The following is a 13,310-nucleotide window of genomic DNA, read 5'->3' as shown; positions in this document are numbered from 1 at the left end:
GAAGAGGGGGGGGGGGGGGAGGGAAATGGGAGGCGGGGAGGAGGCGGAAACTTTTTTTTCTTATTCTCAATAAAAAAAATAAAAATAAATAAAAAAAAAACTCTTAGTTTATTTGGGGATCCCAGTCAAACCCAAGAGTCTCGCTGCACGCATCGGCCCGGCCGGGAGGGGGCAGCAGCAGACTCCAGCCCTGCACTCTGGGACCCAGGAACCCAGGGTGACAAGCAAGTTCCCAGGGTCTCGGTTCCCGCAGCCCTACAGCAGGTCTCCGCTTCTGGGCATCGGAAAGCAGGAGGGTGTGGGATCAGGGATGCCGGGTTGCACAAAGCAGCTCCGGGGAGGACGCCTCTCTTCCCTCTAAGATAGTAATCGGTGAAGGAATGCGCAGGCTCGGAAACTGCTTCCGGGATGAAGTACCGCGCTTGCGCATCCCCGCCTTTTTCCTTCTCCAGCTGCAGCAGCGGCTCAGGGCTGCAGGTGAGCTGTGCATCCATCTCATAAATGGAAGTTTCCTTACAACGGGGGGAACAAACGGGTCTTTGCTGAGCATGCGCCCTCTCTTTCAATCTCTCAATCTCCGCACTAAGAAAAACTTCAGAGGGCCTGTGGAAGGAGAGATGGAGGCTGCCCTTCCAGAGATCTCTCCTGTCCTATGCTGTCAGTTTCCTGGATTCTGCCTTCCTGGGGCCCTACGTATAGCACTTATTTTACCTTCTACCTCCCCAGGGGTGGGGTATGGTGGTCGGTATGGTTCAGCCAGACTTCCTTCAAAAATGACTTTCATGCCTGCATAGCTCAAGGTAGGCAGTGGTTTTGTTTTTATGGGAAAACGCTTTGTGTATATTTATGTACAGATCTCATAGTGGCCAGGCCTTGGAGAACTTGATACTGGGCAAGGCAGGGATTTGTCCTTTGGTTTTGTTTGCCGAGCAGTAAACCATTTCGGTGCATTGCGTCCAGGATGCTCTTTGGCCTTATATCAGTACCTAGCCTCCTGTCTGTTTCAGGAACCTGCAGTGAACGTGCCTCCCTCTTCCAGCCACACCCCATTCCTTTCCTGTTCCTACAGCCTCTCCCTTAATGCTTGTTTGTGGTGGGGACAAGTGGCCTCTGCCATGGGGAAGAAGCAAGAAATATGATTGACATGTGTGCATTTTCTCAGTGTGCATAGGTTGGGAATGAATTTCCTTTAGCCTTCGTTAGGGCAATGATGAGTTCTGTGTGGAGATGAAGGAACTGTTGGAGTCCCGACAGTGGGGGGGGGCACTGCATGTGATAGTTTCAGCACATTGTGTGTTCCAGTCATCCAGTCACTCATTCATTCAGGGCAGTGAGCTTGGTGCTGTCTGTGTGCAGGTCAGCAATGGACGCGAGTGTGGCTTTGCCCTCGGAGAACTTGACTGACCTAGAAAAGAGAATCGGACGAGCACCACACCACAGGCGGTTTTATACCAAATTAAAGGATTTATGTCTAAGAGAGGATCACAGGAGCAGATTTGGGGTGCTCAGGAAGAAGATGAATCTACTTTTCACACCTGAAGAAAAACTAAGTCCCTAATATTATTCAGTGATGAAGGAGCTATCTTTTTAGCTCCAGATATCTAAATCAGAGTGTCTTCCTGGCTGTTGGGCACCTCAGCCTATATTCCAAATGCCCGCACCTCACACACATTTGCTACTGCCCCAGGGCTCTGACTCAGGGAACAGCATCATGGCTTCCGACTCCCACATCTCCGAGAGGTCCAGGCCAGAGATCTGTAGGAGCCCTCCTTGCAGCTTCCCTGCCTTTCTGGCCCCACCTCCAGTTCGCCAGTTCTGACTGCTGGATCTCTCAAGTTCATCCACTTTTCTCCACCGCCGTTGTCGTTTCTGCAGGGTGGATCACTCTCATCGACTGATTAGTTTACTGCTTCAGCTCCTAACGTATGCCCCTGCCTTTCTTAGGTTCCACTACCACAGCTAGGAAACACTGGGTAGATTTTCAGTCAGATTGCAAGGCTTGCTCATTTAACCCTTTGCTGGCCTTAGGACAGGAGCCACAGACGCCCTTTGCAGGGCTGCTGAGTGCAGGGTGAGATTTCTGAACAGGTGCTCTTCTCACAGCCCATTTGTTTCCATTTTTAAGATTTGCCTTATTATTTATTAATTATGTGAGTCTCAGGGTGAGTTTGTGCACATGATTGTACTTGCCCTCGGAGTTCAAAGGAGGTCATCAGATCCCCTGGACCTAGGGTTACAGGCAGTTGTGAGCTGCCCACCCGTGGGTGCTGGAAACAGAGCTCAGGTTCTTTGCCAAGTGATCCCCAGCCTTCCTCCACCCTCTGAATTCCATTTTATTTGCAAGCAAGCCTTCGGTCCCCACTCCTGGAAGCCTTTGCATGCGTTCATTCATCTGCCTGGAACACTTGTTCGTTGTGCTTATTCCTGCTTTCCCGCAAGATCGCAGCTGGGACCTTGCCTCTCCTGGACATCCTTCCTTGGGCTCCCGTGCCCACCAGATGTCTGACATCTCGGGGGTCCTCACCACCGGCTTCTCTCTGCTCTGTTGTACTGTCCACAAGCTTGTGTCCCCAACCTTTCCGAAACTGCTTTCTACTTCCTACAGAGATAATAAATACTCGTTGAAAGGGAAGGAGTTTAAATATGCTTTATTGAATGTCCACATGACAGTTGGTCTCTTGTGTGCTGAAACAATAATGACCCTTAAAAATAGGAGTAAAAATGAAAGAATACTATTACTGCAAGCTAATATTTGTTTCAAAATATACTTTTATTTTTAATTAGCACATAATAGTTGTACACATTTATGGGATAGACTATGGCATTTCAATATCATATATTTAATGTTTTATCAACAGTTTAGAGCAATTGGCATAGCTATTACCTAAGATATTTATTATTTTATGCTGGGACCATCCAGAATAGTCCTGTATACTAGCTATTGAGGAATCTGTGGCCAACCACAGCTATTTCACTGTGCTGAAGGATATTCCAAGCTGTTTCTACTTGACAGCTACACTCTGTACTGCTAACCTCTCCCTCCCCACACCATTCCCAAGCTCTGGTAATTTCTTAGCTTCCACATGTAAGTGAGGACACATGGATTTGTCTTTCTGTGCTTAGAACAGCTAATGTGCATTGAATGCTCAGTGTGTGCCAGGGACTATTCAGGAGGTTGAATTCATTTTGTAAGTAGCCATGGGAGCTAGACGTTTCTAGTTTCCTTCTGTGCAAATGGACAGATGGGATTACAGAGCAGTTGAGGATGCACCTGACTTTACACAGCCTGTAAGTCTTGGGATCAGCTTGATGCCCAGGTTTGTGGTCCAGCGTGGCTCATACATAGTGCTAGGGAGGACTCAGTGTGCGCTGTGCATGGGGCAGAAAAGCGTGATTCACCAGGTGGATGATGCGCTGTGCTCACGGGTGTGGGGCTATTCGGGATCAGAATCCACGGTGGAGAACTCTGAAATTCATCCCTTCCTCTGCCTGTTCACCTTGTTCAGCCCAATGACTCAGTTCTCAGGGATGTTAGGGCACAGTTTCCAACACCAAGACATCCGTGGGCCCCAAATCTTGGCTCTGTGTGGTTTGGACATTGCTTGCCTTCCCTGTGCCTGTTTCCTCCATTGGGAGATACATGGTAGCACTTCCCTCCTAAATCCACACAGTGATTGACTAGGATGCTGTGGAATCTAATGCTAGTCACTCAGAACTGTATTTCCCACCACCCCTCTGACTGTTTCTTTTTAAGTTTTCCATTTGTTTATTTGTTTAGTTTTTAAAAGTTTAATTAGTTATGTATTCCCCACTCCCACATGAGGGTTCATGCAGCACTGGATGGCCTAGAACTCATGGTGTAGTTCAGACTGACTTCAAACTCACATAGATCCTGCCTGGGATTTAAGGCATATGCCACTACACCCCAGCCCATACCTTCCACACACAGTGTGTGTGTGTGTGTGTGTGTGTGTGTACTTCAGCACTGTGCTTATACATTCCTTGTTTTTTTTTTTTTTTTCCACACTTCTTCTCTAGTTTTCTGGGTTTTTTTTTCTTTTTTCTTTTTCTTTTTTTTTAATGTTTTTGAGTATTTTGCCTGTATGCATGTCTGCACACCAAATTCCTGGTGCCCATGGAGGCTAGAGGAGTGTTCATGAGCCCCTGGAACTAGAGTTACAGGTAGTTATGAGCTGCCCTGTAGGTGCTGGGAATTGAACCCCAGCATTATGGAAGAGTAGGCTGTGCTCTTAATCACCGAGCTGTTTCCTGCCCCTCCTATTGTATCTCATCTCTTTTTCAGGTATCGGATGTTTTTTTCGATGCAGGTCCTTCCTGTAAGTTTTGCGTCTTGATGCCGCTTCTTGGGTACAGCTGACATCTGCTGTATTAGTTCTTCATGTCAGTGTGGGAGTTCTTTCTGTGCTGCCTCCTCTGCTGTGACTCTGTATGTGTCTGTGTCCATGTGTGCATGGGTGTGTGTGCGCGCGTGTGAGTGTGCGCGTGCGTGTGTGTGTGTGTGTGTGTGTGTGTGTGTGTGTATTTGGTTTTTTGAGGCAAAATCTCATGCGATAGCCTGACTGGCCAGGAACCCACTGTGTAGTGAGGTTGGTCTTGAACTCTTGGAAATCCTCCTGAACCAGCCTCCTGGACGCTGAGATTACATGTGTGAGCTACTACATTTGGTTTACAGGACACTAAGTGACTCTGAGAGGAATTTCGCACCTATCCTATTCTGAGTTAGTCTCATAAAACTGGCTCATCTAAAGGAACACACAGGTGAGCCAGGGATACAGCTGCGTAGTGAAGCAGTATGTGAAGACCTGGATTAGCTCCCCCATTAGAATACACATGCTCTTACATATGTACACACAGACAAATGCACAGGAAACCTCAAACACCATTACCACATTCATATTCACTAACATCAGTATTTTTCCTATGGACAAATGGAAATAAAAATTTTAAAAATATAAAAATGTAAAGATCCCGTGGCTAGATAAGTCCTAGGTCCTAGGAAGAGCCTACTGCTATTACTCTGCTGAATGGGAACTGTGTGACAATGACTCCTCATAGCTTATTGCTGTGCCATAGTTTAGTGCGGGTTTCAGTCCTCATCAGAGAAACTCCCTGCAGTAGTCAGGGATTAACACAGAGACTCCCAGTTAGTCACCATCCCGAGGATATGTGACCTGTGCGAAGCACTGAATGGCCTGCCTGTCGTACTCCTCCTTGCAGACTCAGGCATTCAGGAAGAAGGGGTGGAGAGACTGTGGGAGCAAGAGGTTGTAGATGCTAACAGTGTTCTCTAGACACAGCAGGACGCTTGTGAACTCACACCGATTCTCACAGCGTGCACAAGACCACAGCAGGGCGCGTGTGAACTCACATCGATTCTCACAGTGTGCACAAGGCCCGTGCAAGCTCCAGCCCGACAAATCCCAGCATAGAGATGGGGAGATTGGACACAAGTCCCCAATGTCACCTGAGGAGCTCTTAGCATTTGGTTGTTGTGTTAGAGAGAGGGTCAGTTTCCTAAGTGGATGAACCCCTGGCAGGTCTGACCCTGTCTAGGCCTCACCCCCAAGAGCATTTTAGAAACACAAATTGGACTCTGTGGGAAAGAAAGAGAAAGCACAAAGTGTGGTGGATCTGGGAAGATTTGGGGGAGGTAAGAGAAGGTTAAAAATACACTATATGGAATTCTCAAAGAAATAATAAAAATATTATTTAAAAAGTCAATAGTCAATGTAGACTTTAAGCAGCTGAAGAACTACATCTCATCTACATCCCTCACTTTGGGGATATGGGGAGAAGAAGGGGCCTGACCTATGGATCCACAGCCACCTAGAGCAGTGGTTCTTGACCTTCCCAGTGCTGAGAACTTTAGTACAGTTCCTTATCTTGTGGGGACCCCAACCCTCCTATTATAGTCATTGCTGTTCTGTAACTGTAATTTTCTGCTGTTGTGAAGCGTAATGTAAATATCTGATATGGAGATGATCTTAGGTGACCATGTCAAAGGGTCACCCGACCCCCAAAAGCATTACAGCCCACGGGTTGGGAACCTCTGAGCTAAAGGCTGATTCCTTATCCCCTGGGGCCACCTCTCTTCTGTTGCATCTTGGGAGATTGAGGGTAGGGTTTCACTGGAACTTCTCCCCATCACTGAGGGTGCGGTACTGGTCCCAGGATTCACAGGACAATGAATTTTGGGGAAGGGCATTATAATGCACAGTGATTTACTATTGGCTACAAGTGGATGTCTTGGCCGCTGGGATGTTGGTAACAAAGCACATGGTCAGAGTGAACCCTCATTCAGAGGAGGCAGAAGCCACCACTGCAGAGCTCTGTATAGACAAAGTCCCAAGATTCGGCGAAGAAATAATTGAGAGAAGAGGCCGGGGAGAAGGTGCGGAGGACGATGGGCACAGGTGTTGGCTGTGTCTCATAGGGCGAGGGGAAAAGGCCTTGCAGGCCTGGAGTCGAGGAGGAGTGGTGATGTCTAGACTTCTCCCAGAGCAGAAGTCTCATTTAGAAATGAAACAGCTGAGGGTATGGAAGGTCTTGAAGAATTAGCTGACGTGTCCCCACTGCACATGCGTGTTTGGAGTGATGAGATGGGGGACAGTAGCTGGGTGGTACAAGAGAAAAGATGGAACTTCCTTTCTGTGGTGGGCCAGAGAAATCTCACAGCTTTTTGGGGTACCTATCATGGGTACCTACATTTCTTCTCCAGAACGCTATATAATATGCCCCTCACCCTTTCTTTAGACTTGAATCCTCACCAATGGACCTGGTTGGCTTTGGTTATGCAGCCCTTGTGACAATTGGAAGTATTTTGGGATATAAGCGAAGAGGTAAGCCAAAACTTTCCTGTTTTCCTTCCCTCCGTGTCTCCCTCTCTTCCTTCCTCTCTGCCTCACTTTGGATACAGTGTCCCGTGTAGCGCGGGCTGGCTTCACACTTACTACTGATCTGCCAAGTGCTGCACCACCATGTCGTGCACAAATTCAACAAAGGAGTTGGTGGCTGTAGTGGGGAGTTGATGACTTAAGTACAGCATTGATGACTGTAATGGGGAGCAGGTAACTATAGTGGGGTGTCAGTGGCTATAGTGGGGAGTTATGTCTGTAGTGGGGAGCAGTGGCAGAAGTGGTTAGTCGGTGGCTGTAGTCGGGAATTGGTGGCTGTTGTGAGGAGTTGGTGGCTGTACAAGGATCTCCTGAAGATGTGTGAGTAGCACAAGGCGCTGTAGATGTTTTTACGGTGACTGAGATTTCAGCAGTTATTTTTCCGTGGGTCCTGTATGTCCATTTCATACAGCATAACATTAAGGAATCCAGGGAAGAACAATTTCTGGCCCAAATGGCTAGAAAACTCCATGAGGAGCCTCTTCAATGCCCATTATCCTCTTGAAATAATTGATGTTACCAGGAGCAGATGTGTCTCCTTGTCATGAAAACTCCTAAGTTCTTAAACACCATATTCTGAAGATCTTTGAAAGAATTGCTATCCATCTGAAATATATCTCTGTACATCTAGAAAACCTAACATGACAGTATTTCAGTTTCTCAGAGAATTGGGAATCAACCTATCTCAGGACCCAGCAATACCACTCTTGGGCATATACTCAAAATATGCTCAACCATACTATAAAAGCATTTGTTTAACTATGTTCATAGCAGCATTATTTGTAATTCCCAGAACCTGAAAACAAACTAGATGCCACTCAACTGAAGAATGGATAAAGAAGATGTGGTATATTTACATATTAGAGTAATACTCAGTGGTAAAAAAAAATGACATCTTGAATTTTGCATGCAAATGGATGGAATTAGAAAACACTATTCTGAGTGAGGTAACCCATACACAGAAAGATGAATGTGGTATGTACTCACTCATAAGTGGATACTAGCTATAAACAAAGGACATTGAGCCTGTAGTTCATAATCCTAGAGAAGCAAAGTAATAAGGTGAACCCAAAGAAAAACATATATAGACTCACCTGGAAATTGGAAACAGACAAGATTGCCTGACAAAATTGGGAGCATGGGGGTAAAGGGGAGAAGGGATGGTGGAAGGTGGAGAGAAAGGGAGAAAGGCGGGGTGAGAAGAATTTGAGGGAGTGGGATAGTCGAGATAGAGGAAGGACAGAGATGAGAGCAGGGATAGTGATATCGTGATTGAGGGAGCTGTTATAGGTTTAGCATAAATCTGACTCTAGAGAAATTCCCAGGAATCCACAAGGCTGACTCCAGCTTAGACCCTAAGCTATGGAGGAGAGGGGGCCCAATCTTGACTTGCTCTGCAGTCAGACTGATGAATATCTTAAATTTCATCATAGGGCCATCATCCAGAAACTGATGGAGGCAGAGGCAGAGACCCACGTGAATTCCTTTCATCTTTCAGGTTCTCTCTCTCTTTAGTAATTGCCTCTTTTTTCTTTTCTTTCCTTTTTGCTCTCTTTTTAGGCCAGGTCTCTGTATGTAGCCCTGGCTATCCTGAAACTCTGTATAGACCTCAAAATCATAGAGTTAAAAGGCGTGCGCCACAACACCTGGCTGTAGTTTTTTTCTTTTCTTCATTTTAAAAATACATATTTTCATTATTTTTAACTGTGTGTATGTGTGGGAATGTATGCATGAATGCAAGAGTCCGAGGAGGCCATGCAAGAACAGTACTTCCTACTAACTGCTGAGTTATGTATCCAGCTCATGTAATCCTCCTCTCTTTTTCTCTCCTCCCATAGGTGGAGTTCCATCTTTGATTGCTGGTCTTTCTGTTGGAGTTTTGGCTGGGTATGGAGCCTACCGTGTCTCAAATGACAAACGGGATGTCAAAGTGTCATTGTGTAAGTGATATGTTTTCTGCAGTTACAGAGGTTCAACCTGGAAGATGTTACCGTCACACTTTGTACCGGGCGTACTAGAAAATGAACTGTCAAAGTTAAGTGTCCGTGAGTCTGTGTCAAGACTGAACATAATTCTTGCTGCTTTCTAGACAGAACTGATCAAACTGATAGTACTGATGGCCTAGCCTTCCACTTCATTTCTTTGCTCTCCCCTGACAGGGTTTCTCTGTGTGATATTCCTAGCTGTCCTATAACTAGCTCTTGTAGACCAGGCTGGCCTTGAACTCACAGAGTTCTGCCTGCCTCTGCCTCCCGAGTCCTGGAATTAAAGGCATACACCACCACTGCCCGACTTCACCTCATTCTATAACATGTGTTGCAAGAAACTAAATCAGAATTCTGTTTAGTGCACCGATAGCTTGTATGTACAGCTATGCCTTAAGATTCTCTAGGCAGTTTGGATGCTCACCTTACTAGACCTGGATGGAGGTGGGTGGTCCTTGGACTTCCCACAGGGCAGGGAACCCTGATTGCTATTTGGGCTGATGAGGGAGGGGGACTTGATTGGCGGAGCGGGAGGGAAATGGGAGGCGGTGGCGGGGAAGAGACAGAAATCTTTAATAAATAAATAAATAAATAAAAAGATTCTCTAAAGAACAGTACTTTTACTTGCTATCATAGAGTATTTCTTCCTCTGGGCATAGCAGGAGAATGCCTGTTGTTTAACCCCTGGGGTACCTGGTTTTAGTTTTTTCACTAGCAGACATAGATAATGTTTAAAATTCTAATTCACGGTATTTGGGTTTCAGTTACAGCTTTCTTCCTGGCCACCATAATGGGTGTGAGATTCAAGAGATCCAAGAAAATAATGCCTGCTGGGCTGGTTGCAGGCGTAAGGTGAGAACCTTTCTTCTGATCTGTGCTTTCCTGTACAGTGTTTCAGAGTGGCGACAGGCTACAGCAGTACCTCCTAAATGTGCCCAGTCTTGCTAAAGTGTGGTGAATTTTGTGAAGAATTCATTTTCAATGGGGGTGGAGAGATGGCTCGCTTACTGCTCTTGCAGAGGACCAGGTTTGGCTGATGACCACCTGTAACTCTGGTTCTAAGGGATCCAACCTTCCCCTCTGTCCTCCGTGTGCACCAGTTACATACATATCTGTGCATGCAGGCAACCATTATTACACATAAAATAAAAATAAATTAATTTTTTTGAAAAGAAATTGATTTTCATGCTGGGGAAGTGACTCAGCAGTTACAAGCATTCACTGCATTCCCAGAGGAAGTGGATTTGGTTCCCAGAACCCACACTGGGTGTCTTACAGCCACCTGAAACCTTAGGTCCAGGGGATCAGGCAATGTCTTCTGGACTTTGCAGGCACACACACACACACACACACACACAAACACACACACTGTATTAAATCTTTTAAAGTATTTTTAAAGGAATTAATTTTCATCTGAAAGGTCAGATAATTATTACAATATTTTAATTATAACAGACCTAAACCACCATGAATTCAGTCATTCTTTGGTGTGACAACATTCCCCCTCCGATGTGCTTTGTAGTATCCAATCAGATGTACACATTTATCTTTATCAGACTAATGAGTTGAGTTCCTCCTCAATTTTCCTCAAGATTTCTCTGCTTGTAAAATGATTTAGTGACAGTCTGGGTCATTGAATTTCAAAGGGAGATTTTTTTTTTAGCTAGTAACCTTAAATTTCTCCTATTTTGAGCCATTATATGCATTTGATTTCATTTATTTGTTTATGGTTCTGGTTGGGTGTTTAGTGTATTAGTTACTTTTCTGTCCCTGTTATAAATTATTCTGACAAATCACAACCTAGAGGAGAAGAGGGCTTATGCCTGGGGGGTGTTCTAGAGGGGACACTGTCCATCCTGTTAGCATGTTCCAAAGGATGCTATTCATCATTCAGCATGTTCCACAGGGGACACTGTCCATCCTGTTAGCATGTTCCACAGGGGATGCTGTCCATCATTTCAGGTCAGGCACAGCAGCAGTAGGTGAGATGGTCTCGGAATTTGGAAGTAAAGTGACCATATTCTGTGTACACAGAGAGAAAAGGAAGAGGGCCAGGCTAAAAAATCTCAAAGCCCACACCTTAGTAACATACTGCCTTCAACCAGATTTCTCTTCCTAGAGGTGCCATTGCCTTCCCAAACAGCACCACCAGCTGGAGACCAAGTGTTCTACATGCGCCTGTGGGGAAGACTTCTTAGTTGTTAGTTAGGGACGGCAGCTCTTTCAATGCTGAGGACCGAACCCAGGGCCAGGCAAGCGCTCTGCCACTGAGCTGCATCCCAGCCCTGATCCTGTGGTGCTATCCATGAAATTAAACAGATTATCAATTAAAATATAGAGAAAATGTGTCTAATTCCTCCTGGAAGCTTTCCTTGAGTGTTGAAAACCATAAACATTGCCTTCCTTTGGTACACGTTTTCATTTCTCAGAAATTATTTCAAAGAAGCATGGAAAGCCGAATGTTCACTTGGACTGTATTTCTAATAGAAAATAGTCGAGCGAAAAATTCACCTGAAAATAAATGTAAATATTTTATCTATTTAATAAATGTAAATATTTGTAAAGAAATGTAAATATTTTTATCTATTTAAGCAGGCATTTGCATATCATGATTGAAAACTATTTGCCGTCACTGGAAATTAATAATGTCAAAATAAAACATACAAGCAGGATGAAAACACAGCAAATACAGTTTGACCCAGTGTTTAAAGATGTCTGTGGCAAAAACAAAGACAAGAAGGAAGTACTTCAAAGTATCAGTAGTATTTAGCCCTGGGTTAAAGCCTTCTGAGTAGTTTCATGCACTTGTGTTGCTGTTGAATTTTTTAGAGTGGCTCCGTAACTTTCTAACTGTGTCCCTGATATGAAGATGGTGTTTGATGCTGGAAAGGATCAAAAGTGGGAGTTAGTGATGAAGAAAGGACCCTGGGTGATTGAATGTACCTGATATTCTTAAAAAAAAAATGCTCCCACTGAATTACTCCTTGTTCCATTTTCTTTTTGTGAATAGATTTGTCTTATTCTCTTTGTCTGGATGTGTATACATGTGCACACACAAGAGTGTATATGTCATGTCTGTGCAGATGATTACAGAGGCCGGAAAAGGTCATCAGACCCCTTGGGGCTAGAGTTTCATGTCATTTATTATTAGGATCACCTGCCATGGATGCAGACTGAGCTCTGGTCCTCTGGAAGAGCAGCCAATGCTTTTAACTGCTGAACCTGTCTCTCCAACACCCTTGACTTTTTTCCAATCAATTTCTTGGGTAGCTTTTGGAAGTTTTCATTTCTCCTGACCTTTTTCTCTTAATCCCTCATCCAAGGTTTTCAGAACAGTGGGTTTGTTTTCACTCATCTGTTCACGGAATGTTTTTAAGTTAGAAAATAGGAAAAATAAACTCCCCCTCTGCTCTAGGGAAGGCTACCGAGCTCCCAAAGGCCACAGCATAGGAACAGCATGATAGGGAGTACATGACTGTCCTGTCCATCAGAGTGACCTTCATCTTTCTTCCTTTTGTTTTCTTTCAGCCTCGTGATGATCCTGAGACTGGTCCTGCTGTTGCTTTAGTACCCAAAGAATCCAAGAACCAACCTCCTATCATTCTACTGTACCCGGCAGAGCAGCTTCTTGCATTCAAAAGATCAGTTGAAATAGGTGGTAAATTTCTTACCCTGAAATGAAAATATGTTGTCACCTGAAATTTAAAAACTAATTGGCAATATTTGCTTGCCCTCCCCATTTTCATTTAAAGCACAAGTTTCAGCTATTTCTTTTTGTTAACCCTACTCTTTAATGGGTTGTTATGAAGTCATTCGCTTTGTCTCATCTTGTGGGTGGAATTTGGGGGCCTGCTGTTTTCTGCTCTTGATAGTTCCAAGCTCTTAAGGCTCAAATAAGATGAATGGCAACCTGTCATGTCATGGGTTCCCTGGAGTGAACCACAGAATGTTGATGATTTTTATGTCACTTGATACATTAGCGATTTTATTTGTATTGTTGTGAGGGATTTTTGCATCAAAGGAATTCCATTCTCAACTCATCAGTGTCGTAACAGAATGCATTCAGTATTCAAATAAAATACATTTTATCTTAAGCCTTGTTATTCATTTTTATGTCCTTTCTAGAAACTCAGTCATCATTGACATTTACATGTTTTATTACTAGTCAAAAGGATGTCAAGGGAGGGTTTGCACTAGCTCTCCATACTTTGCAGGACCATCTTCCTCCCTTCCACATCCATGTACTATCACCAGTCCATTTTTTTTTCTTCTGGAGACAGGGTTTCTCTGTAGCTTTGGAGCCTGTCCTGGAACTACCTCTTGTAGAGATCCACCTGCTTCTGTCTCGCTAGTGCTGGGATTAAAGGTGTGCACCACTATTGCCAGGCCTCACTAGGCCATTTTAAGAACA

At 44.7% G+C, this 13,310-nt stretch overlaps 1 protein-coding gene across 3 annotated transcripts; it reads left to right on the top strand.

The window, feature by feature from the left end:
* Positions 1-231: 231 nt before the first annotated feature.
* Tmem14a (transmembrane protein 14A) lies at positions 232-12,993 on the top strand. 3 transcript variants are annotated; one of them, XM_050133375.1, is made up of 5 exons: positions 232-477; positions 6,775-6,860; positions 8,753-8,854; positions 9,664-9,751; positions 12,428-12,993. In XM_050133375.1, exons 2-5 carry the CDS (start codon positions 6,791-6,793, stop codon positions 12,465-12,467), a joined length of 300 nt encoding a protein of 99 aa, XP_049989332.1. In that variant the 5' UTR covers positions 232-477; positions 6,775-6,790; the 3' UTR covers positions 12,468-12,993. The 3 variants fall into 3 exon arrangements, with proteins under 3 accessions (XP_049989332.1, XP_049989333.1, XP_049989331.1); XM_050133376.1 differs by lacking the exon at positions 232-477 and adding an exon at positions 680-800; XM_050133374.1 differs by lacking the exon at positions 232-477 and adding an exon at positions 4,313-4,337.
* The last annotated feature ends 317 nt before the right edge of the window (positions 12,994-13,310 follow it).

The sequence above is a fragment of the Alexandromys fortis genome, unplaced genomic scaffold (assembly GCF_014885135.2).
Source record: "Alexandromys fortis isolate MF-2015 unplaced genomic scaffold, M_Fortis_MF-2015_v1.1 scaffold_574, whole genome shotgun sequence".
In the NCBI taxonomy this organism is placed as follows: domain Eukaryota; kingdom Metazoa; phylum Chordata; class Mammalia; order Rodentia; family Cricetidae; genus Alexandromys; species Alexandromys fortis.
This window is presented reverse-complemented; position numbering and strand designations above follow the sequence as displayed.

Excerpts from the sequence above, each read along its gene's own strand:
- Tmem14a (XM_050133375.1), top strand. The coding sequence starts at position 6,791 with ATGGACCTGGTTGGCTTTGGTTATGCAGCCCTTGTGACAATTGGAAGT. Across the intron at positions 6,861-8,752 it reads TTTGGGATATAAGCGAAGAG|GTGGAGTTCCATCTTTGATT; the intron begins GTAAGCCAAAAC and ends CTCCTCCCATAG. Across the intron at positions 9,752-12,427 it reads GGGCTGGTTGCAGGCGTAAG|CCTCGTGATGATCCTGAGAC; the intron begins GTGAGAACCTTT and ends GTTTTCTTTCAG.